General features: G+C 42.5%; 4 protein-coding genes across 6 annotated transcripts; 1 reads left to right on the forward strand and 3 right to left on the reverse strand.

Annotated features, from left to right (window-relative positions):
• The first annotated feature begins 186 nt into the window (after positions 1–186).
• LOC127786334 (probable protein arginine N-methyltransferase 6.2) lies at positions 187–4708 on the forward strand. Of its 2 annotated transcripts, none has more exons than XM_052313705.1 (13): positions 187–421; positions 1225–1290; positions 1421–1489; positions 1915–1950; positions 2245–2310; positions 2539–2607; positions 2707–2784; positions 2888–2966; positions 3163–3257; positions 3412–3499; positions 3669–3862; positions 3970–4088; positions 4181–4708. In XM_052313705.1, exons 1-13 carry the CDS (start codon positions 233–235, stop codon positions 4221–4223), a joined length of 1191 nt encoding a protein of 396 aa, XP_052169665.1. In that variant the 5' UTR covers positions 187–232; the 3' UTR covers positions 4224–4708. The 2 variants fall into 2 exon arrangements, with proteins under 2 accessions (XP_052169665.1, XP_052169666.1); XM_052313706.1 differs by having other exon boundaries at positions 188–421; positions 3415–3499.
• Positions 4709–4939: 231 nt separating this feature from the next.
• On the reverse strand, positions 4940–11651 carry LOC127786333 (DNA ligase 1). 2 transcript variants are annotated; one of them, XM_052313703.1, is made up of 18 exons: positions 10460–11651; positions 10250–10366; positions 9924–10025; positions 9726–9839; positions 8952–9182; positions 8784–8878; positions 8323–8410; positions 7976–8107; positions 7545–7657; positions 7028–7129; positions 6776–6837; positions 6591–6662; positions 6443–6516; positions 6287–6343; positions 5677–5754; positions 5513–5590; positions 5349–5428; positions 4940–5248 (listed from the first exon to the last, which is right to left on the reverse strand). In XM_052313703.1, exons 1-17 carry the CDS (start codon positions 11621–11623, stop codon positions 5357–5359), a joined length of 2751 nt encoding a protein of 916 aa, XP_052169663.1. In that variant the 5' UTR covers positions 11624–11651; the 3' UTR covers positions 4940–5248; positions 5349–5356. The 2 variants fall into 2 exon arrangements, with proteins under 2 accessions (XP_052169663.1, XP_052169664.1); XM_052313704.1 differs by having other exon boundaries at positions 4940–5273.
• A 1201-nt stretch (positions 11652–12852) lies between these two features.
• Positions 12853–13356, reverse strand: LOC127753406 (putative ripening-related protein 6). The gene has a single exon (XM_052278896.1). The coding sequence runs from the start codon at positions 13354–13356 to the stop codon at positions 12853–12855; it is 504 nt and encodes a 167-aa protein (XP_052134856.1).
• Positions 13357–16931: 3575 nt separating this feature from the next.
• Positions 16932–17417, reverse strand: LOC127785926 (putative ripening-related protein 7). The gene has a single exon (XM_052313264.1). The coding sequence runs from the start codon at positions 17415–17417 to the stop codon at positions 16932–16934; it is 486 nt and encodes a 161-aa protein (XP_052169224.1).
• Positions 17418–22326: the final 4909 nt, after the last annotated feature.

Consider the following 22326-nt stretch of genomic DNA (forward strand, 5'->3'; position numbering starts at 1 on the left):
TAATTCAGCTGGTTTTTAGAATTTTTAGATGGATTCTATCTCCTCTTCTTTAATTAATGAAGCATTTGTACACAAAGCTGGGCCATAAATTTGGCCCCAAAAGGAGCCCAGCCCAACGGGCCTTCGGCCCATCCCGAAGCAGTGGTCTCCTCGCCTCGTCGCCCACTGCCACCGCTGACGTCACCGCACTCTCGCTGCTGCTGCTGCTGCTCGCGACGCCCCGAATCCCCCCATGTTCGCCGGCGGCGCGGATGGCGGCAACGGCCACCTGCCGCGGCCGCGGAGGGCGCGGCGCGGCGGCGGAGGCGGAGGAGGAATGGGGTCTCCTCCTCCGGGGCCGCCGCCGCCGCCCTGCACCGACTACGACATGGCCTACTTCAAGGCGTACTCGCACATCGGCGTCCACGAGGAGATGCTCAAGGTAAGTCGCCCTACCTGTGCATCTCTCTCTCTCTCTCACTCTCCGTGGTTTCGGGTTCGTGCTGGAGAGGAGAGTTGGGGGGAACCGCGCGTACCGGCGGATTGATGCGTAGGTGGGTTAGGGTTTATATTTCAGTGGCGATTTTGGGGATCGGATTCGTGGGATCATGGTACAAAATGGGGTTGTCTTGGGATCCTCGTTGTTGCGCTGCTATGTGTAAGGAGAAGCTAGTGTTTGCATTAGTCTAATTAACATAAAAACCTGCATAGATGGGGATGTTTTAGTCTTGAATGCTATGACAGAGATCATGCTATTCGATGAAAAAATTGAGTAAGCTCCATTTCCATGCCCGCGATCATATGCATTTGGGATTGAATGTATGTAACAAGTTCGCTTACCTTGTCAAGGAACAATGGCCACTCTTTGGGTAACAGTATTTAAACATATACCACAAAGGGAATAATGGGATGATCCTATGTACTTTCATTTGTCAGATAGTAAACGAAAACTGTGTCCGTAAACGTGGATGGATGTGTCCCCTGTTCCTTGTCGAGGTACTATCACTGAGACACCAACTGTTTCCAAAACGGTTATGTTAAGGTGCTAGTATATTGTTTCCCACAAACCTTGAAGTTTGAAAATCCTGATATTCTCTTCCCTTTCTTTGAAACCTTTTGTTTAATGAGACCTCTTTGCGCATGAGAAAGTCATTTCTTGTTTATGGGTGTTTCTCCCCCCTCCCTCTTTATTTTTTTAAATAAAGAGAAGGATCATGTGACTGACATTTATGCTGCTGACTGCAGGACCATGTGAGAACTAATACTTACAGAAATGCTATCATGCATCACCAGGATTTAATTTCAGGCAAAGTAATAATATTTTTTGACTTATTTATTTTCTGGACTACATGGTATTCTTGGCAAGACGGCAGATTGGATACAACTTTCTGTCCTACTAATTTAGCTCTTGTGTTTTTTTTTTTGAAATGGCAACTTTCAGGTTGTGTTGGATGTGGGCTGTGGCACTGGTGTACTTTCTATATTTTGTGCTTTCGCTGGTGCCGCTCGGGTAACTTCATTAGTTAGTTATTAGCTGTGCACTTGTGTTCTGATGATGATACTACAATTTGACGTTGTGCTGATTTTTTTTAAGTATCTCTCATCCTCTAACATTCCTTTTGCTCTCGAACTATTCTGAAAATTGCAATGGCATATCTTGATGGTTACCAAATACTAGTTAAATCCACGTTTAATCTTTTCTATGCATCAAATTATGATTCATAATTCAGCAGTTTACCTTTTTAAAAGACATGTGAGTGAGCATGTAATATGCTGTACGAATCTATGAGTTCCTTTTGTACATGCTTGAGGGCTGTAGATTATTCTTCAGTTATTTCCATGTGGTACTTCATTTCGTGACATAGATGAAAGGATTACTGTTTTGGTCTATATAATTCATCTCTCGAATGAGATTATGTTGTTTTCACTTTTTAGGTCTATGCAGTTGATGCAAGTGATATTGCCTTACAGGTAGAGCCTTCCAACACCCTGTTTTACTTCTGTAGTTTTCCAAACTACAGTTGTATTTATTAATCATGAGCCGAGCTGCAAGACTTATTTGGTAGCATGAAAATTGGTAAATCATATAGCAAAAGATTTTGTTGCTTTATATTTTGTGATATGTCAGTACTCTGCTAAATATGCATATTCTTGAAATGCTTTTGCAGTTATGCCAGCATATGATTTTACCTTCTGCATTCTATTATTACCTTCTACAAATTGTGGTGTTGATTCTGATTACATTTGTAATCTGAAAATGTTTAGGCTATGGAAATTGTGAGAGAAAATGAGTTATCTGACAAAGTCATTGTTCTGCACGGTCGAATTGAGGTGCGTGTTTCTATTTAATCTTTGCCATTCCCCACAATTGCATCTACTGAGCTTTATCATACTTTTCATGTGAGGCTGTAACACTTTCTGGCTTAGACCATATCCTTCTTTTGCAACCATCCTTAAAGTTCTATCTTTTATTGTGGTTTTGTTACTATCCTTATAATTCTACTTTGAGGTCCTCCTTGTGTTATCCAGTATTATTATATTAGAATATTTGAAAATCAGGATGTCGAAATTGAAGAAAAAGTCGATGTCATCATATCTGAATGGATGGGCTACATGCTTCTGTATGAGGTATATATAAGTTCCATGTTTATGCTGCTGATCTTACTCCACACATCATTTTACATGTGTGCTATCTGTGGAATTTGAAATTAGTCATGTTGATGGTAGAGTATGCTGGGGAGTGTAATCTTTGCTAGAGATAAATGGCTTAAACCAGGGGGTCTTATTCTTCCATCTCATGCATCGGTAAGATTTGAGAAAAATGTCATGCTGGAATTTAACTAGCTGAGAGTTGATATAGTTATTGAAAATTGTCAGGCTGACATACAAGAATAATTTTGTGTTGCAGCTTTACCTGGCACCTATTACAAATTCCCACAGATATCAGGATAGTGTTTACTTCTGGCAAGACGTGTATGGTATAAAAAGTGAGTTGGTGTTGCGCCCATAATCCATATAGGAGTATACCCTCTCTTTCTGACTAATATATATTCTTAGTATGAGACTTAGTTATTTTGTTCATGATATGCACAATAGCTCGCAGTGCAGATAGCTTGATGAGGAAGCTAACAGTTGTTTCTTATTCTCAGAATAATTTGTAGTGTTTTCTTTGCTTGACTTCAGTGTCTTCTATGATGCCTCTTGCAAAACAATGTGCATTCATGGAGCCATCTGTTGAGACGATTAGTGGAGAGAATGTTCTGACCTGGCCATCAGTGGTGAGGTTCTAACAATTAGTTCTTGGTGAACCATTTCTCTCTTCTTGACATGAATTTAATGTGCATACCACACACAAGCCTCAAAATATAATTTCTGTTTGTGTTTCTTGCTATTTTATCTGGAGTTTTGCATTGAGTACTTGAGTTTCTGAAGCAGGTGGCGCAGGTGGATTGTTATACCATACAAGCTCCGGAGCTTGAAACTATCACTGCTACATTTAACTATACGTCGATGTTGCAAGGTAACTTGTACTAGTTTATTTTTTTACATGTGCATTTTGGTATAGGTGGCAACCAACTATGTAATAGTTTCCAACATCTGTCCCCCCCCCCCCCCCCCCCCCCTCTTTTTTTACTTCACTTGCTGGGAAACTGTTGCTGATCCTGCTCTCTTCTGTCTTGTTATTTTAGCTCCATTGCATGGTTTTGCATTTTGGTTCGATGTCGAGTTTAATGGACCAGTGCGCCAGAGATCCAAGAAGCAAGCAAACCAATGCTTGGATGGGAACACACAAGATGCCAGCCCAAGTAATAAAAAGAAAAAGGCAGATGCCCCAATTGTTCTGTCGACTGCACCGGAGGATGCACCTACCCACTGGCAGCAGGTGATTGCTTTGTGCCCTATCTATTTTCCTTTTTGTTTGGGTATATTGAAATACCTAGAGAATTACATAGTTAAAATCCACAATAGTGATAGCATTCTCTCTTTCAGACCCTATTGTACTTGTTTGAACCTATCGAGCTAAAGAAAGATCAAAATATTGAGGGTTCTGTTACCATATCTCAAAGCCAGCAACATGCTCGCTTCCTCAACATCTGCCTGAAATATTTGTAAGTCTGATTACTCTAGCACAGTTTCATTCTTATCATGATCTTCTGCTACTAAAGCTTGATATAATTCTGAATCCCTCACGTATTTGCAGTACTAGAGATCAATGGTATGTTAAAGAATCGGTGATGAAATAAGACGGGGGTAGCTTCAAGAGTGGACTGCAGGATCTCATATTTGTTTTTCCTGTGCACGTTGAAGCTTACTTGCAATTTTGGAGAATCTTTGACAAGCGTCACGTACTGACATCCTGATGACAAGCGTCTTTTGGTTCCTATTTGGAAAGCTGGATTTTTTTTTTTTTAGGAATTGAGTGCAACTCCGCTAGAATTCGTACAGAAATCCTTTTTTTCTTGAAAAGGGCCTGATTAGATTAACAGCCTGATGATCATGTGCATTCAGCTGATGAAAGGAGCAGTGAGAAACTCATAATTACATGCCGACCAAGGGTGGGATAGGTTTTCCTGTTAAGTTTGTCTTAGCTCATGTCATTTGGTTACGCTTTGTTATTTTTTCCTATAGACTAAGATAGCAATGTTCTTTTCTTTGTAAGAACAAATTGTCAACATTCATGCGGCCCTTGTGGTAGGCTATATCAGCGGCGTGATTTTCTGATTTTCCATATGCTCGTCTTTATTGTCTAACATATTAGTGTTGGTGCCGCCTTCCTGAGGTGTTCTTATGAGTTAGTATCACTTGTAACAAAACTTGAAAGAATTCGAGAAATGGCATTTACGGCGCAATTTTTCAGAGAATCAGAGGAATTAGAGATCAAGTCCCCAACCCTGTGTAGAATGAATTTCATTCCAATCTATGAGCCGTCAGTTGGAATGATGATAACATGTTTAGAACATCAGTGAACGATGGATTTTTTTTAAAAAAAAAATCAAACAGTGCATGTCTAGATAAAAATCAAACAGTGCCCTTGCCAATCGAAGGGTCACTCATGTTATCATGTATGTACATCTCAGGTTAACAGGAAGGTTTGTATTAGCGCCACACGCGCGACGCGGCCATGCTCTTCAATTCCCTACTGTGCAACACCGCACCACCAGTTTGGATTTAGCGTGTGAAAAAAAAAAAAGAATCACATTACGAATCTCGCACCTACAACGCTACATGTCAACCAATCAGAACGTCGAGGCCAAGACGAAACGAAATCCTGGACATGAACTCTTGTTAGTGGCCTGGAAAATATTCAGATGAATGAATATTTCTAACCAAACAATTATCTGGAGATTTAAAATAAGTTCGGTGTTTACCTCATAGTCTAGTCATCATCCTCATCATCGTTATTGTTGTTCGCATGGTATATCTTTTGTGCACGGTACATATCAGCAACCTGGGAATTTGAACATAGTAGTAGTCATGCATGAGAAATCTTAAGATCGTGCCATAAAGAAAGAAACAAGCGGGAGAAACTTACTTGCTCAGATGTGGTTGCCTGTTCTGGATTTTTATCATCACGAACACGTAACAAGCGAGGAAATCTTAGGGAGATGCCCTGGTTCAATTTGGCTATTAGTACTAAAATCATGCACTCATGCATATATACTACAGAACGGGATTACGGCGGATAGCAAAACCAACCTTGTTCGGATCAACTATACCATTGGCAGCACGATGCACAGGACTAATGCTCAAATCAGCAGCTTTCACCTCCCAAACCTGAGGATCAACAAAATATAATTGCAAACCTCAACAATCAGAAAATTAAATCAAAGCTGCCTAGACCCCTTAATTTAAACTTTTGGGTCAAAATATATCCGGGGAAGTAAGAAGTAAAACAGCAAATTCAATAAAACCATGTAAAACACTACACAAAAATATGCTTAGAAGTTCTAGAAAATTCCCAAAACAATTCGGTCAATTCCATATGTAGTAAGGTGCTATGGTACACGTATAGAAAATCTAGAGATCAAACAATAGTTCATTTGGAAGATATGAAATTCAAAAACAGTGGAATGTAACGTCAACAAAAAAAATGTAGAATATATAGGGGTAAAACATAAAGCATCAGTGTTGAATAAGTAGAAATTCATATCATAAACTGAGTTCAGATTTGAGAAGAATGGGACAAACCCAGGTCAATCAAATCAAGAGTTCCAGACCAGCAGTGAGTGATGGCAAAAGCCCCTAACAAGAAGTACGAGTACAACTAAGAAACAGTCGGTAGTCAAAAGTTTAAGGTGGTCATTACCTCTGAAGGCTCAAACCACACATCTGGGTCCATTGTGTCAGCAAACCTATAGTATGCCTAAAAAAAATGAAAGCACAACTGTAGAACAGAACAACAGGACAAGACAATGAATAAAAGATAAAAAGAGAATAATCATGCAATAGCAGGCTGAACCACCTTTGGTTTTGGTATTGCTTTAGTTCGAAGGCTCACAGAACGCTCCTCAAGCTGTTGCTCAGAAAATCCAGTGCCTAAATGTGGATCAAGATATAAAACATGAATCAAATCATCATACTAACAGGATAAGGTTAAAAAACCAACATACCTATGTTGCAGATTGTTTGGTATTCTTCGTTCTGCTCATCATAACATGCCAGGAGGAATGATCCATATACACCTAGTAAGCACGAGCCAAACGGACACAGATAAATCCATGAGGAATGATCCATATACACATTACTTTGTTTAACTCATTTTTATGTTCAGTACGTATGATGGAAGAAAGCATACCTGTACGTTTTCCTCTCCCATGAAAGGCAGCAATTGGCACCAAATCCAAAGAGTCTCCAATGCTGCTCCCCAAGAAAAAAAAACAATTAAATGATCCTATGCCGAGTAAATGGTACACAAAAAACTATAATGGTTGGACTGTAACATATAGGATAAACACATGATTTTTTTATCTAGCCCACATCAATTTACTAGATCTAATCTGTTGTGTAATCAAAGATGAGTAAAATCTGGCACAGCATGAAATCTGACCTGTCCATGTAGTCTTTCTTCAATTTCAACCAATTGTTCGATCGTTTTGCTGGCTCATATGTAGCATCCTTATCCAATGTCTTGATAATCAACCCTTCACAACTGCACAGCGATTGATCTTAGTGGCAGGACATAACTCCAATAGTCTAATTGCAAACTTGCAACACCCAAAAATCATTAAAAATCCCTGCCTAAAATGTTTTTATTCCTTCACTGGAGTCCTAAAGTCATGATAATGCTACATTTTGCATGGTTTAATTTGACATCTTATTTTCACAGATATATGCATCCTAGGCGGGCTAATAGTTTGTAAGGTGTCCTTTCACAAGAATTCAATAGAAATCAACTTAACAATAAGACAAAGTTGAAATTGAGCAGTATCTGCTATAAATAATTCTGCAGAGAACGATTGAACTTCCGTTGAATTTTCTAGAACAAGCAAGGTGGCAGACCAAACTAGAAACAGGTATGATAAGTTGGCCCAAATTAAACCAACTGCTACTGAAATTCCATTTACCTGGAGTTGACAGCTGTGTCGAGAAATTTTTGTATCTCCTCGAGGTCATTTGATGTAATTGAAGTTGCCAATTGAAAAACACCTGGTACTTCCTCAAAGGAGTTGTAAAGATGCTGCAAGCATTCAGTGTCAATGGAATATCTCCAGAAACATTTGACTGAATTAGGTTTATTTTGTTGGATTTGAGGAAATAACACTTCATGTGTATCAGCTATGAAATAGACTTCAACAGATCCTTTTTTTCATGAAAACATATGCAGCACATGCGATAAATGTAACAACAGGCACGGCTGAACAAATAAGTGATTCTGACTCAGATATAGTCTGTAAAAAAACTGCAGCCATGGCTTTGTTAAAACGTGCCCTATGGGATAGCAATGGATAGATGAACTTAAACAATACAGCTCATAACAGTACAGAAAAAACAATACCTCTCGTCGAACTTTCAGTTGTTCCTGGAGAAGAGGCTTGCCATTGATGTAAAGAATATCAAAGCCAAAAGTACAGACTGACACTTTGATATCACTTATGGTAACACCCTTGCGGGCCCGTGTGCTAAGTATCTGCAAGAAAGAAGAATCAATCACTGGATCCTCAGAGCTAGTGTTAACAGATACATAAAAATCAGCTAAGAAAACAAGGGCGATAAAACAAACAAAAATTTACTAATGTGAAACAGATAAAAATTCTAGCTGAACTGCTTGGTGTTGTATAATCATATTTATATTGGTGGTCATTATGAACCAAACAAAAATCTTGTTTGGGACGAAATACAAACCTGAAAAGGTAATATTTTCTTCTTTTCACGGTCATAAGCAACAATTTCACAGTCCAAGACAAATGATTTGACTGTAGGCTTCCGGAATCTGCATTTAGATGCAACAGGATAATATTTGTTCGGAACTAGATGTGCAAGAGCAAATGAACAATAGATGGGCAAGTTAAATAGCTTATACGGGTTTGGCTTAACAGTGTTAGTACATGTGGACGTAACATGATAAAGTAAAGAGAAGGGGGTTTTAAATTTAATAAAGTAATAAACAAATCTAGCAAAGCACCTAATAAATAACAAGTTGACCAAACTGTACATATATATGTATGTAGAATTTGAACCATTGGTGGTCGACAACTGTTGCAGTGTAAGGTAAACTTAGCATCAAAGGCCTTAAAAAGAGGGAAACAATGAGTGGACCGCCAAATCTGAGATCACGATAGTGGCAAAAAAATAGGACAGTATACCTAGAAACCGCATCAACAACATCAGGATACTTCCCAGTGTTCCTCTCAGCATTACGACTATAGATCTCTACTGATCCATCTTCCAGGCAATGTATCTTCATTCCAAAGTATCAAGTGTTACTGGATCAGAATATAAGAAAAGCTAACCGATCATGGGCTTGTTCGTACCTGAGCCCGTTCACCATCATACTTGTACTCACAAGTGTACTCAAGACCCTGAAATTTGTCTATGATCTCTGAGACAGACTTTGTTGCTTTTGCCAACATAGGACCAACAGGAACACCAATAGAAAAACTGCATATCTCTGGAAGTTTCCAAACACCAACTTCTAGAATAGCTGGGACAATTTTATCGTATATTGGAAGAACTGAATATACTTGTTTAATTATTTTTGCAGCCTTCAAAGAACAAAGTTTAAAATAAGCATCAGAACATATCATAATTGTTGGTATTCATGCACAGCTTTCAATATGATGCCAGAAACAAAATACGATGGTATTGAACAAGCAAACCACATTAATAATCCTCCACACAGGTGCTAGCAGGAGCACTCTCAAGAGCATAACGCAAAATTGCAACTCACATAAGTTCCAATGTAGATTAGATGCACCACCAAGATTAACTAGATGCAGTGACTACAGAAGGATTGCTAGCACTCAAGAAAATAGTGCCATTACAATTCCTGAGCTAGCAACCGTATCAAATTTTCTAAGGCCAAACTTTCAGTAGGAATAGCAGGGATCAACAAATTAGAACTATGTTGAATGCAAACTGAAAACCTCTTGAATCATGTGCATTTATCTGTAGATAACCCAAGCATTTGGAAATCCATCCACTCAAATCAAACATTACTATTGCGCAGACAATGCAAGTATTTTGAAACTCATCCACATTAATCAAACATTACGGTAAAACTTTAAATAGAAGAAATGTGCGCCAACCTCTTCAAAAGGGGATTGGATTTTTGACGGTGGAGAATGTTTTTCAGAATACACAGCAGCTTGCCCAAGAGCCATCTGGACGGTTTTTTCTGCTAACCCAATCCTCATCTTCGACTGTAACAAGTAACAGTTGATGCTTCAGGCAAAGGCAAAGACTACAGTATACTCATGGACACCAGGCACATTAAAATGATTTACCTGAAGTAGTCGTGTAATGTATTGAGGTTCACAGTCAGTTGCGGCAACGAGAAGTCCTTTGATATGATTTCTTTTCTTATCTTGACTATCTTTGCCTGATTCCTGATGAAAAAAAAAAGTATGGTTGCTAAATGATCTCTGAAATGACAATGCATAGTAGTGCATTCTGCAACTAGAGTACCCTCCCTCTAATCCCATTGCTTACTACTCAGTGTGGATTTACTTCTGACAATCAATCATCTCGTTACCATCAAGACAAGAATGTTCAGTTCATGTTGACAATATCAGTCCGAATAATGGGTAATGAGAAATGAGAGGAATAAAACCTTTGCAATTGTCCGGAATTTTGCAAGTACATGTGAGATCGTCAGTGGTTTCGGTTTGTACATCATCTTCTGTGACAACCTGCTTGCTTTTGCAACAAGCCCCAAATCGCCCAACTCCTACAATGGCCAACAGAAACATGTTCAAGTTAGGACTTCAGCTTCATAATGCTTGCTCATTGATTGAACCTACATTGTCCCCAATTTAATTACCTTTAGGTTCTTCTTGACATGCTCCTCTCTGCGGCCGTATGCCTCCGCAAGTGCACGGATAATTGATGCATCCCCAATTCCAAGTTCAGTCCCTTCATGAGGCGGCGCAATCCGGTTGGCTGAGAGGTATACTGTCGCGAGGAGATCCTCTGGTGTTGTGGCAATCACCGTGCGGAAGACATTCGATAGGATCTCCGTGATAACAATCCTTCCAGACTCATTAGAGATGAGGTCAAGTGCCCGAGCGAGGAACAGGAACGGCACGGGCTCCTCGGGGCTCCAATAAGCAGCAGCCATGGGATTGAATTCACTGCCCTTCTTTTTGAGCTCAAGGGTGGTGTCCTTTTCCTCAGACTTGGGGGCATCCAAGGCTTTGGTCTTCTTAGGTGAGGAGGGCTTCTTTATGTCCTGGGATTCAGAAGCTAGCGCTTTCGCCTTCGTCGGAGATGGTGACCTCCTCTTCTCCTTCTCAACGCCTTCCGCGGAGGACTTGGTGTCGGATTTGGCACCTAGGGTTTTAGGCTTCTTCGGCGAGGGCTTCTCCTTCGCCTCCGGTTTCGCGCCAGCAGCCACCGATTCGGACCTCTTCCCCTCACCCGGCGAGTTGGACTTAGTCGGCGAGGACGACCGCTTGGGCTTCACCGGCGAATGCGGCTTCTCCTCCGGCTTCGCCACCGCGCCGCCATCCGCCTCCGCGGCGGGCTGGGGCTGCGTCTTCAGCTTCTTCGGCGACGGCGCCGCCCCCTTCTTCGCCTTCCTCGCCGCGTCCCGCGCGTTCCCCATCAGCACATCCGCCACCGTCCGCTTCCCTCCCCCACCTCCACCCCCACCCGCCGAGGCCGACATGGCCGCTCCCCCCGCCGCCGCCGCGGCCGCCGCCTTCCCCCCGCTGGACTTGCCCCCCTTCCCCTTCCCCTTCCCCGCGCCCGCGCCCGCGGATGCGGATGCGGCACCGGTCGCGCGGCGTCGGGAGGAGGAGGACGCGGAGGAGGAGAGGCGGAAGCGGGAGGGGAGGAGGAGGGCGGGGGGAGGGCGAGCGGGGAGGGCGAGGGCTAGGGTTCTAGGCGGCGGGGAGAGCGGGTGGTGGCATCGGAGGAGGAGCGAGGCGGCGGCGGCGGAGGCGGCGGTGGAGGTGGAGGTGGCGGTGGCGCGGAGGAGGAACATCAAATGGGGGAGAAGCGGAGACGAGGAGGAGGGGGTTTTAGGCGGAGGCGGCGACGCCGTCACGGCGCGGGACGGCGATGTTGCAGACGTGGAAGAAACAGATTGGTAGATTAGAAACAGCTCAAGAACAAAAATATATATATATATTGCTGGATGTTTTTTTTTCTCTTAGATTAAATAACCGACGAGGAACAATGTAAATCATGGAATGGAAAGATTGAGTTGAAGGAAAGTTGAAGAAGATGGTATTTGTAGTTGGTTCATATGGTATACCAATTCTTTCTATGCAGAGAATGTAATACCCCACAGTTGAAACGTGGGGGTTTTGGGCGTAGAGATTGAACCAAAAGTTTTGGAAAAGTACATTGTCGTTAATAATGGTTGTCGATCTCGATACTATCTTACACCAATTCTATATATACCATATTTTAGATGCATGGTTTGGTTGGATATTCAAGTGGAATTTTCAAATCTTAGCTATAGTAATTAGAGTAACTATAAAATTACAATAATGTTTATATAACTTGTCTATAATAATTATAAAAAACCATGTTCCGTATTGTGGTTAGCCACGCTTGCTCTCCTAGACAAAACATTCCTTCTCCAACACCCAAATGGGATCCGACACGGTTATAAATTTACAAGTTTTAGGACGAAAAATACACATTGTCACATGGGATGCGATGGTAGTAAACTAGAAAAAAGAACTTTTAGACATTTCTGCATGGGATCTGACGATGATAAGTTCGAAAGTTTTAGGGAAAGAAAACTGTTAGACATTTCCACATGGGATCTGATGATCATAAATTCCAGAGTTTTAGGGGACAAACTTAAGACATTTTTTTAGCAATTCCTTTTGAGAAATTTAAAGACATTCTTGGATGATTCTAGCCTGGTTTGAATATTTGAGATCGAGATGAGAGACCAAATTCGGACTAAATATTTTGAAATGGCAACACGAACATTCCAAACTGTGAATCAAACTGACACGAGACAGACCACAACAGGTCACCCTTACAAGATAACTCGCAGAAACACACACCATGCAAATGCAAGAGATCAAGAGCACATTATTTTTGCTACTCGACCAAACACGTCAAGAGAGTAGCAACGCTGACACGACTGACACACTGACACATACCACACGTACTCCATGCAAACAAGCGTTGCCAACGCCGGTGGCCGGCCGGCCGGCCGCCGCCGCCGCCGGTGACGACAGAGGCGGCGGCTCAGGCGTCGGACCAGGTGACGGGGACCTCGCCGACGTTGGTGTCGAGGCCGAGCGCGCTCCACACGGCGGCGGAGGTGTCGACGATGTCGTCCTTGCAGCCGCCGTGGCGGGAATCGCACTCGTCGACGACGGTGGCCACCACGGAGCGGCCGTTCTGCCGGCTCGTGATGCGGATCCCGCGGTGGCAGCGGCGGCCGCCGGCGAACCACCCCGTCGACAGCGCCGCCACCAGGGACCGGTCGCTGTGGTAGCGCCCGTCGCACGCCGCCGGCCCGCCGCCGTCCTCCCCCTCCTCGAACCCGTTCACCGTCATCACCGCCGGCGTCCCGTCCTCCAACACCGCCGGCGACGAGCACCGCCGCATTCCCGGCGGCAGATGCGAGTCCACGCCGCCGCCGCCGCCGTCGCACGGGTCCGGCTTGCCGTGGCGCCGCGCGGCGGCGCACGACGCGAGCAGCAGCACGAGCATCGCGAACAGCGCGAGCTGCTTAGCGTTCGCCATTAAGCTCGTGCTGTTGCTTAATTAATTAGCAGCTAATGACTTGCTTAATTACGCTGTTAGCTAGTACTAGCATTATATAGGCTCATCAGAGTAAGGATACATTTTTACTTAATTACACGTGTACATCATTAAGTTGTTTGTTCGTTTAATTTTTGGTGGTTGATGTTGAACAACGGCGATACTAATGATTCCATTTTGGTAGATAAGTACGATACTCTTTCGGTAATCTCGATACAATTAGATTAGTGGCTTCATTGTTGGACAAATGCATTGTACTAATTTTGGATTTGATGGCGTGGCTAATTTTACAGCGGTAATAACCGAGAGGAGAACAAGTGAAAGCGTCGCCAGCGACAGAGAGTTGGTGATAATTTGACATTACCATCATTAATTAAGTACAAACATGTAAAAACTGAAAGGGTCAATTAGGCCTAAGGGGGTGAATAGGCTAATTTAAAACTTTATGCGGAAGCTAAAACTAAAATAAGATCGAAAAGTCTGATCCACAGTCAGACTATCCGAAAATATCAGATAGTCTGATGTTGGATCAGACTGTCTGATCCACCAATAAAGCACAACAAGTAGATCTATAACATAAACAAGAGTAAAGCACAAACAGCGACTAGATCTATAGCGGCACAATTAAGCAAAGCTAAAAGGAGGATGAAGGGAGATCACCAATGATGAAGTTCACGAAGTTGTTCCCGGAATTCAAATCCTTGAGGGGATTCTACTCTCCGTTGAGGAGCTCACTAAGAGCCGGGTCTTTGCTAACCCTTTCCTCAAGAGGTTGCACTAAGCACTTCTCCTTCCACTAAAGGGTATCTCTTTCCTTGCAGAGGCGAGATCCGACCTTCACAAACTTCTCTCGGCCAACCACACGTAGATCGGTGGCTCAAGAGTGACACCTAGCCGTCTAGGAGTCCTCAATCTCCAAGAGTAACAAACACCACACAACTCTTGGTCAAACCCTAGTGCTCAAGATCGACTGAAACACACACTAGACCATCAAACACCAAATCCACAACCACCAAGATCCACCACACAAAGAACAAGGAGGGATTTGAGAGAGGGAGAAAGAGCTCAAAGATCTAAAGCACCTTAGCACCAAGCTCAACCCAAAGTGAATGAGAATGAAATGAGTTGGGTAACCCTAGAAAAGGGTTAGGTGGGGGGTATTTATAGACCCCCCAAAAATGTGGCCGTTGGAGGGGAATCTTTCAGCCCACGTCAGATAGTCCGATACAAGATCGGATAGTCCGATATTTTAAACCTCCAAGGCAACGAGAAACAAAGAACGAAGTTCCATGAAATTTCGGACTTTCCGAGACATCGGACTATCTGATGTTAAATCGGAGTATCTGATATTTTAGAAGCAAAAACTTCGTCCTCAAACAGAGACTCAAGTTCTATGAAATTTCGGAGTCTCTGTATCATCGGACTATCTGATCCAACATCGGATACTCCCATACTTAGAAAAACTCACTCGATAGGATTTTTTTCAAATCAAGACAGAGAGTGAAGTTCTGTGAAAAATCGGATAGTCCGATACATCGGATAGTCTGATTTCAAATCGGATAGCCTGATGTTGCTCAAGTAAAACTGCAATAACTTTTTACTCCGAACTCTGATTTCGAAGATCTTGGACTCTATGGAAAGCTAGTTTCATGGGCTATCAAACCCAACATAAAACATGGTCCAAAACCTTCAAGAGATGTTGAAAAACTTGCAAAGAAACCCGGTGTAAGTGTTGTGACAAGTGAAACAACTCGGGATTGAAATTTTGACTTAGGTTTTTCAACTCACACAAAGATGAAGCATTTTGAGCACTAGTATTCTACCAATAATATGTATGTGGTATCCCTCTTAATAGTACGACATTCCTACGACATAATGTAAGGTAAAAGATACAATATACCATTTGATCATTGCCGCATTGCATCGTGATGTCGCATTCATGGGGTATGCATCTCATTACAACATGTCGAGGACATAACAACCTTCATATTTGCTTGAATAAAAGTGTTAGTCCTCTCTAATCGTATTGTAATCAATCATCAAAATCATTAGGGGTCTAGATGCACTTTCATAAACAAAAACAAGTTAACTAATGATCATTCATGTACTAGGATGTAGGAGTGTTCATTAGTTATTTGTATCTAATCATGTGAGCCATCTCATGGGTAACAGAGGTTAACATATGTGAGATTTTTTTCACTCAAAATAATCGAGGAGGATTGTTATTACCGATCGAAGGGGAATTTCTAGGTAGACTGCTAAATGAATACATGACGTCTATATTCATGAGAGTGCATGCGTATTGGCGACTTGTGAGGCATTGCAGATGATTTTCAAGCAAATTGACAGAGACAAATTAAAGACTTATGTCGGCTAACAAGTTGATAGAAACTTTTTGTTGATCAACATAAATTTCAAAGGATGATATGGCTCAAATTTATCCAATCCTGGCGTTGAAAGTAAATTACAACAATGTAAAGACTGAAAAAAAAATAGAGTGTAGGTGGTGTTCCCAAATCTTATGTCACTTCAATTTTGCCTAGATAGGTGTAAGAACCATGCTGATGATATTTGCATTATGAGCAATATACGATTTATATCTCATGCATTTGTATAAAAATTTTGAATAAGATAAACGGTTAAACATGTGTCTAAAAGTCAACGACATCATCTATTAAAAACGAAGGAAACACATCACATAAGAACCACTTTCTTTGTTATTATCACTATTTTTTCTCTGTTATAGTACCCATAGTATTATGTGCAAAAGTTATCATAGATTCATATTGGAGTCCTAATCCAATTGGACCAATTCTATTTATCAACCAAGTGATGCGTGATCAGTCAGCCCGGACAAGTATCGGACAATCATGCCCGGGTATTTTCATAAAAAAAGGAGAAATTATCCTGTACTTGATGTCCTTTCGTTATTATTTGTATGGCAATTAAATGATTTTGTAAAAAAATAAAAAAAATAACAAGATAGTTTAATATGTGATACATCACTTCATAAACATGCAAGATTAAATTTAATTAACTTCTACATATTAAAAAACATATTTAACTGTGAATACGCGTTTACTAGTTGTAGTTTAACTTTTTTTCTTATGACTTGTAAAAGTTGAATTTTAATTTTCATGTTTGTCAAGTGATGTATCATATGTTAATACATCTTTTCTTTTTTTATGATTATTTAAGTAATATACAAATAAGAGAGTATACATTTCCTTGAGAGTATAAAATCCAATATCAACAAAAACAGTGAAGCCTGAATTTGACCAAGAAAACTTAACCAAACTGGTACAAATCCTTACTAGTTTATACTCCATATTGTATAAACTCATAGCAACTAACCCAGTATACTTTCTTCTTCAAAAGAAAGTGATTTTTATTCTCAAATCTCAACACTACCATGCATCGCAAAAGATTATAGAAAAATATACTAGCAAACTGTTCTTGGCTGAACACAATTCATGATCAGTCTAGGATCGAGCAGTTGCAATGGCGGCCGATCACAAGTAGCTAGGCGGAGCAGATCGCCGCCGGCGAGGGGTTCATCAGACGTCGGACCACGTGACGCTGACCTCGCCGGAGTCGGTGTCGAGGCCGAGCGCGCGCCACACGGCCGGCGACGAGTCGACGACGTCGTCCTTGCAGCCGCGCCGGGAGTCGCACTCGTCCACCACCGTCGCCTCCACGGCGCGCCGCCCGCCGCCGCCGCCGCGGCGTCCGTGTTCGCTCGGCGTGATGCGGATCCTCCTGTGGCACCGCCGCCCGCCGGCGAACCACTCCGTCGACAGCGCGACGATCAGCTCGCCGTCGCTGTGGTAGTGCCCGTCACACGCCGCCGGCCCGCCGTCCTCCCCCTTCTCGAACCCGTTCACCGTCATCACCGCCGGGAACCCGCCGTCGTGGTGGCCCGGCTTGTCGTGGTGGTCGTGGTGGTGCCGCCGCGCGACGGCACACGACGGCATCTCAAGGATGGCAAGGAGGACAGCGACAACAACCGCGACGATCTTGGTGCTCGCCGCCGCCGCCGCCATTGCTGATCTCCCGAGACCTTCGTGCTCTGCCTCGCCTCGCTTGCGATGGTGCACTGCCTCGAGCTCTCGAGGGGTTTATATATAGCACCCAGCAAGTGAGATAGTATATAATAATTAATTAATTATAATTATGGAGTAAGGTTTCTCCATTGATTTCTTGTGGATTTTCACGAGCGGTGAGCTCGATACAGGATCAATGGCGGCTTCCTTGCGTCGTAAAAACGGGCGCGGTAATTCCTGAGCTAAGCTAGCGAATCAAGAACGGGTCGCGAATCCTTCATATGGTTCGGTGCATCGACGATCTGTTGGCTGATTGATCGAGGCTATCGTATGGAATTATGGATATGGAGGGAGGTATTGGCGTTTCTGTGGAAAACTGGATGAGAGAAACCGGCAGCTTAGCTAGCGTATTTGTTCAGGCGCAGGCTTAAATTCTTATAAATGACAGTAAATGGTTTATGATAGATTCGTATTTGACAAGTGTTGAAAGATGTAATTTGTAATCAGTAATTGCTTTGTTGGGAAAATGTTTTCATTCTCTTGAGGATATATCTCCTCATATCTTATACAGCATGTGTCATCTAAATAGTTATAATTTTATTTAAAAAAGGATCATATAGATTAACATGAAATATATTACTCCACGTGATGTGTGTGTTGGGGTAGTGGGTGGGGGGAATATTAAAGCGTGTTACAGTATATGCGCATGCAAATTTCGGTTGAATATGTGTATCCTGAATTTTGGCCTGCTGCTGCATTTCAAGACATGGTTTAGACACAAACGTTATAGACCAAACAGAGCAACATGGTCCTATGGACTCCTATGTGCATGTGCAATCTGATAGTAAAGCATTTAGAGTAAACCATGGCGGCAGAATGCCTAGTTTACTTTGATTTAATTAGGAGCAATTTGCAAATCTTCCAAGAGCAACAGCTGCATAAAAACATAGAATATTACTCGAGTACCATTTAGTAGCTATCATCAGATCACAACTAGAGTGCAAAAGATGATTGTCCACGCCGGTTTGTCCTGACTGATACGGAGTGTGATAATTAAATATGACAGGGCCGAGCCCAGCCAAGACAGATATTTGTTTTGCTTATTTTTATATACCTATAATATCTCTCACTGAAAATTACAGCAATTTAAACACCTTTTCTTCTTCTAGCTACAGCCAGGATTAATTTGTCTCCACTTGGAGAGATGTCTGATTATGACATCCTCCTTTGATGGATTTGTATTTTTTTTAATAATGGGTAAAATCCGGACTCCACATCCAACGCAATGTATGCTGCCAATCATATTTAAGACTATCTGAAAACACTTTCAAAAATATAGTGTGTATGGTTGCAGCAAGCACTTGCAGGGACAAGTCTTTCATCCATATGGTGAGAAGGTGAATGCCTTGGCACATGGAAGACACCCGCGCGCCAATCTATCTTGGTGTAAAGTTGATATCCGCTGCCTTATAAAACTCAACATGCGTCACATCATCACCCATTAGTAATTATTATCTAGAGTATTTCATATCCATGCAAGTGTGTCACATCATCACCCATTAGCAATTATTATCTAGAGTATTTTAAATATCATAAAAATATAATATAACATTTATAATTTTATTGTATTTTTAAAACTCAATATGTAAACAATGTCAAATCATTATCGCCACATCATTTTTACATTATTTAAACATGTACATCTATCATTTCTATAATGTATAACATGTATTCATCCACATATCCCACGGCTAAGCACGGGGTATTAAGTAGTATTCCATATGAAGGAGCTAAAGGTGGAATAGGATGCACCCCTGGTCCCGAAGAACTCAGCATCTCTGGGCTCAAGCGACTTAATTGGCTTTCATACTGATGTTCCGGCTCCAGATATGGGAACCAACTCTCAGGTTATTTTGCTTTTCATATCCTCTCATTCGTGACTCTGTTATCTTCGGACTAAGATGCGGATTTTACTACGATTCTCGTTAGCATGTTTTTTAACCTACTAAACGTATTTTGTGCGAAAACTTTTTTTATTAAAATATAAAATATATTATTTTTAAGTTTTTAATAATTAAAACTTAAATTACGCGAACGGAATTGATAGAAAAACTTTCGCAAGTTTTTTACCCCTGAAACTTTTAGATTTATGGCCATCGGATTACCTCGAGATTTATGCATGAAGGGAAAAAATGCTAGAGAAAATTTTTACACGTCACGCGTAAAATCCCGATGCTAGCCAACTAAATCATAGTTGAATACAAGTTTTATACTCACTCCGTCCCACTTACTAAGACGCGGTTAAACTTAGCACAATCTTCAAGACTAATATTTAACTTTAAATTTCTCACATACTATAACATTTATAGCAACAAAATCGTAATCATATGGAAGTAAATTTAAATGATAATTCAATTATACTATTTTCATCAAATAAAATTTAATTTATAATAAACTATTTATTATATTTAAAGAGTTGAATCTTAAAATGCATGTGCGCCTTATTGAGTGGGACGGAGGGGGTATAAGGTATATCGTAGTTACAATGCATTTATAGTACAGTTAATTATATTATAGTTATATCTGGAAGTTATTCGCTCAAAAAACTTATGTAGTTTTTTTCTTATACTCCCCTAGTTTCTTCTCTGCAAGAAGCAGAAGTTCGCTTCGAGCTTACAAAAATTCCATCACATTAAATGTTTAGATATATGCATGGAGCATTAAATGTGGATGAAAAAACCAATTGCACAATTTGCATGTAAATTGTGAGACGAATCATTTGAGCCTAATTACGCCATGATTTGACAATGTGATGCTACAGTAAACATTTGGTAATGACGGATTAATTAGGCTTAATAAATTCGTCTCGCAGTTTATAGACGGAATATATAATTTGTTTTGTTATTAGTCTACGTTTAATACTTTAAATGTGTGTCCGTATACTTAAAAAAAATTTGGCATACGAACTAATTAAACACGGCCATAATTTATTTGCAAATAGCAACACTAACATCATACAGATCAGAGAATAGCATAGTATACTCGTCTCATCTTCTGACTAACACGGTTCAGTATCAGTCTCGAACAGCCGTTGCCGGCCGGCTTGCCGCGATGTCCCGGGGGGGTTCGGTTCAGGCGTCGGTCCACGTGACGCGGACCTCGCCGGCGTCGGTGTCGAGGCCGAGCGCGCGCCACACGGCCGGCGACGAGTCGACGACGTCGTCCTTGCAGCCGCGCCGGGAGTCGCACTCGTCCACCACCGTCGCCTCCACGGCGCCGCCGCCACCCGTGATGCGGACCTTCCTATGGCACCGCCGCCCGCCGGCGAACCACTCCGTGGACAGCGCCGCGACCATCTCGCCGTCGCCGTGGAACCGCCCGTCGCACGCCGCCGGCCCCGAACCCGTTCACCGTCATCACCGCCGGGAATATCCCCCCTGCCGCCGCCGTCCGCCGCCTCCAGCTGCTTGCCGTAATGGCGGCGCGCGACGACGGCGCAGCGCGGCATCTCGAGGAGCGCGAGCGCGAGCGCGACGACGAGCACCGCGATCTTGGCCACCTTACCAGAGCGCGCCATTGCTGAGCTCTCGAGATCTTGGTGCTCGATCGATATCGCTGGATCGCTTTGCGGCGGTGGTGCACTCAGCTGCCTCGATCGAGCCCTCGAGGGGTTTTATATAGGGTTGCATCAGTAAGTGAGTTCGATGTAGCTAGTGGAGTGTGGAGTTCTCCATTGATTTCTCGTGGATTTTCACGATCGGTGAGCTCGATGAGGCACCACTGGCGGCTTACTGCGTTGTAAAAACGACGCTTTTCTTTTTTTTGGTAGCTGGTGGTGTCATCGATCATCAACTTTTACAACGTGGCCAGGGAATTATTTTAAACTCTGTAGGGAACAACCCCTCGTTATTTACATGTTATTCAAATGGTTATTAAAAAAATTAACAAGATAGATTATTAATATGTGATAAATTACTTCATTTTTTTTGATAATGGATAAAATCCGGCCTCTATATCCAAAGTGGATATACACAGCCAAAAGTTTACACGAGTGCATACACTCTAAAACTCATAATTGAGAAACATGGAAAAGAACAACCGAAAAGAAAAACTAGAAGACTAGCTCTAATCTTTTCTTCCCTGCTTCAAACTTGAAGTAGATGCGGAGCTAGCCCGCCCTTCCACACCCCCTTGCTGTCACAGCAACCACCACAGAAGTTTCTCCATTCCACCAAAGATCAAACAAAGGCGACGAAACTAGTCCGCCAATCACCTTGTAGTTGCCAAGCAAGGGTCTCATGCTGTCCGGACAACCTACTCATACGTGGTGCTGACGACTCAATCGCCGCCATGCCGTCGTCGCTGCAGAGAACCACCTCCATTGAGCTGCCATATCTTATCTCGCCAAAAGTCGTCGTTGCTACACCGACACCACATCACATGACAACCAACACCCTACAATGCAAACGACACCTTGTTGCCCCATCGCCCACCTCCGCCGAGCCGCCGAAGCTTATCTCATCGGAGGACCTCTGCTGCCAAGTTTTCGTCATTGCATACCAAAACATTTCCAAGCCGTTGTAGCTTATCTCACTGAAGAGTCGTCGCTGCAACGCCGACGTCGCCGCAGAACATGACCTTCACCGAGCTGCTGTCACAACTTATCTCGTCAGGAGCCATTGTTTCCACGCCATCTTTCCAGCTGACCTGCACCACCTCCCCTTCTTCTCCTCTTGGCGCTGCCGCTGTGCGAGGCGTCGCTCCTAGCGCGCCACCAAGCCATCATCATCCGCCACCGCCGAGCCGTCACCGTCATTGCTGCGCAACTTCATAAATATGAAAGATCAAATTCTATACTTTTTTTAAGATAAACAACGGAAAAAAAAACAAAATTGACTATGGATATACG

This window comes from Oryza glaberrima, chromosome 10 (genome assembly GCF_000147395.1).
Source record: "Oryza glaberrima chromosome 10, OglaRS2, whole genome shotgun sequence".
Lineage (NCBI taxonomy): Eukaryota > Viridiplantae > Streptophyta > Magnoliopsida > Poales > Poaceae > Oryza > Oryza glaberrima.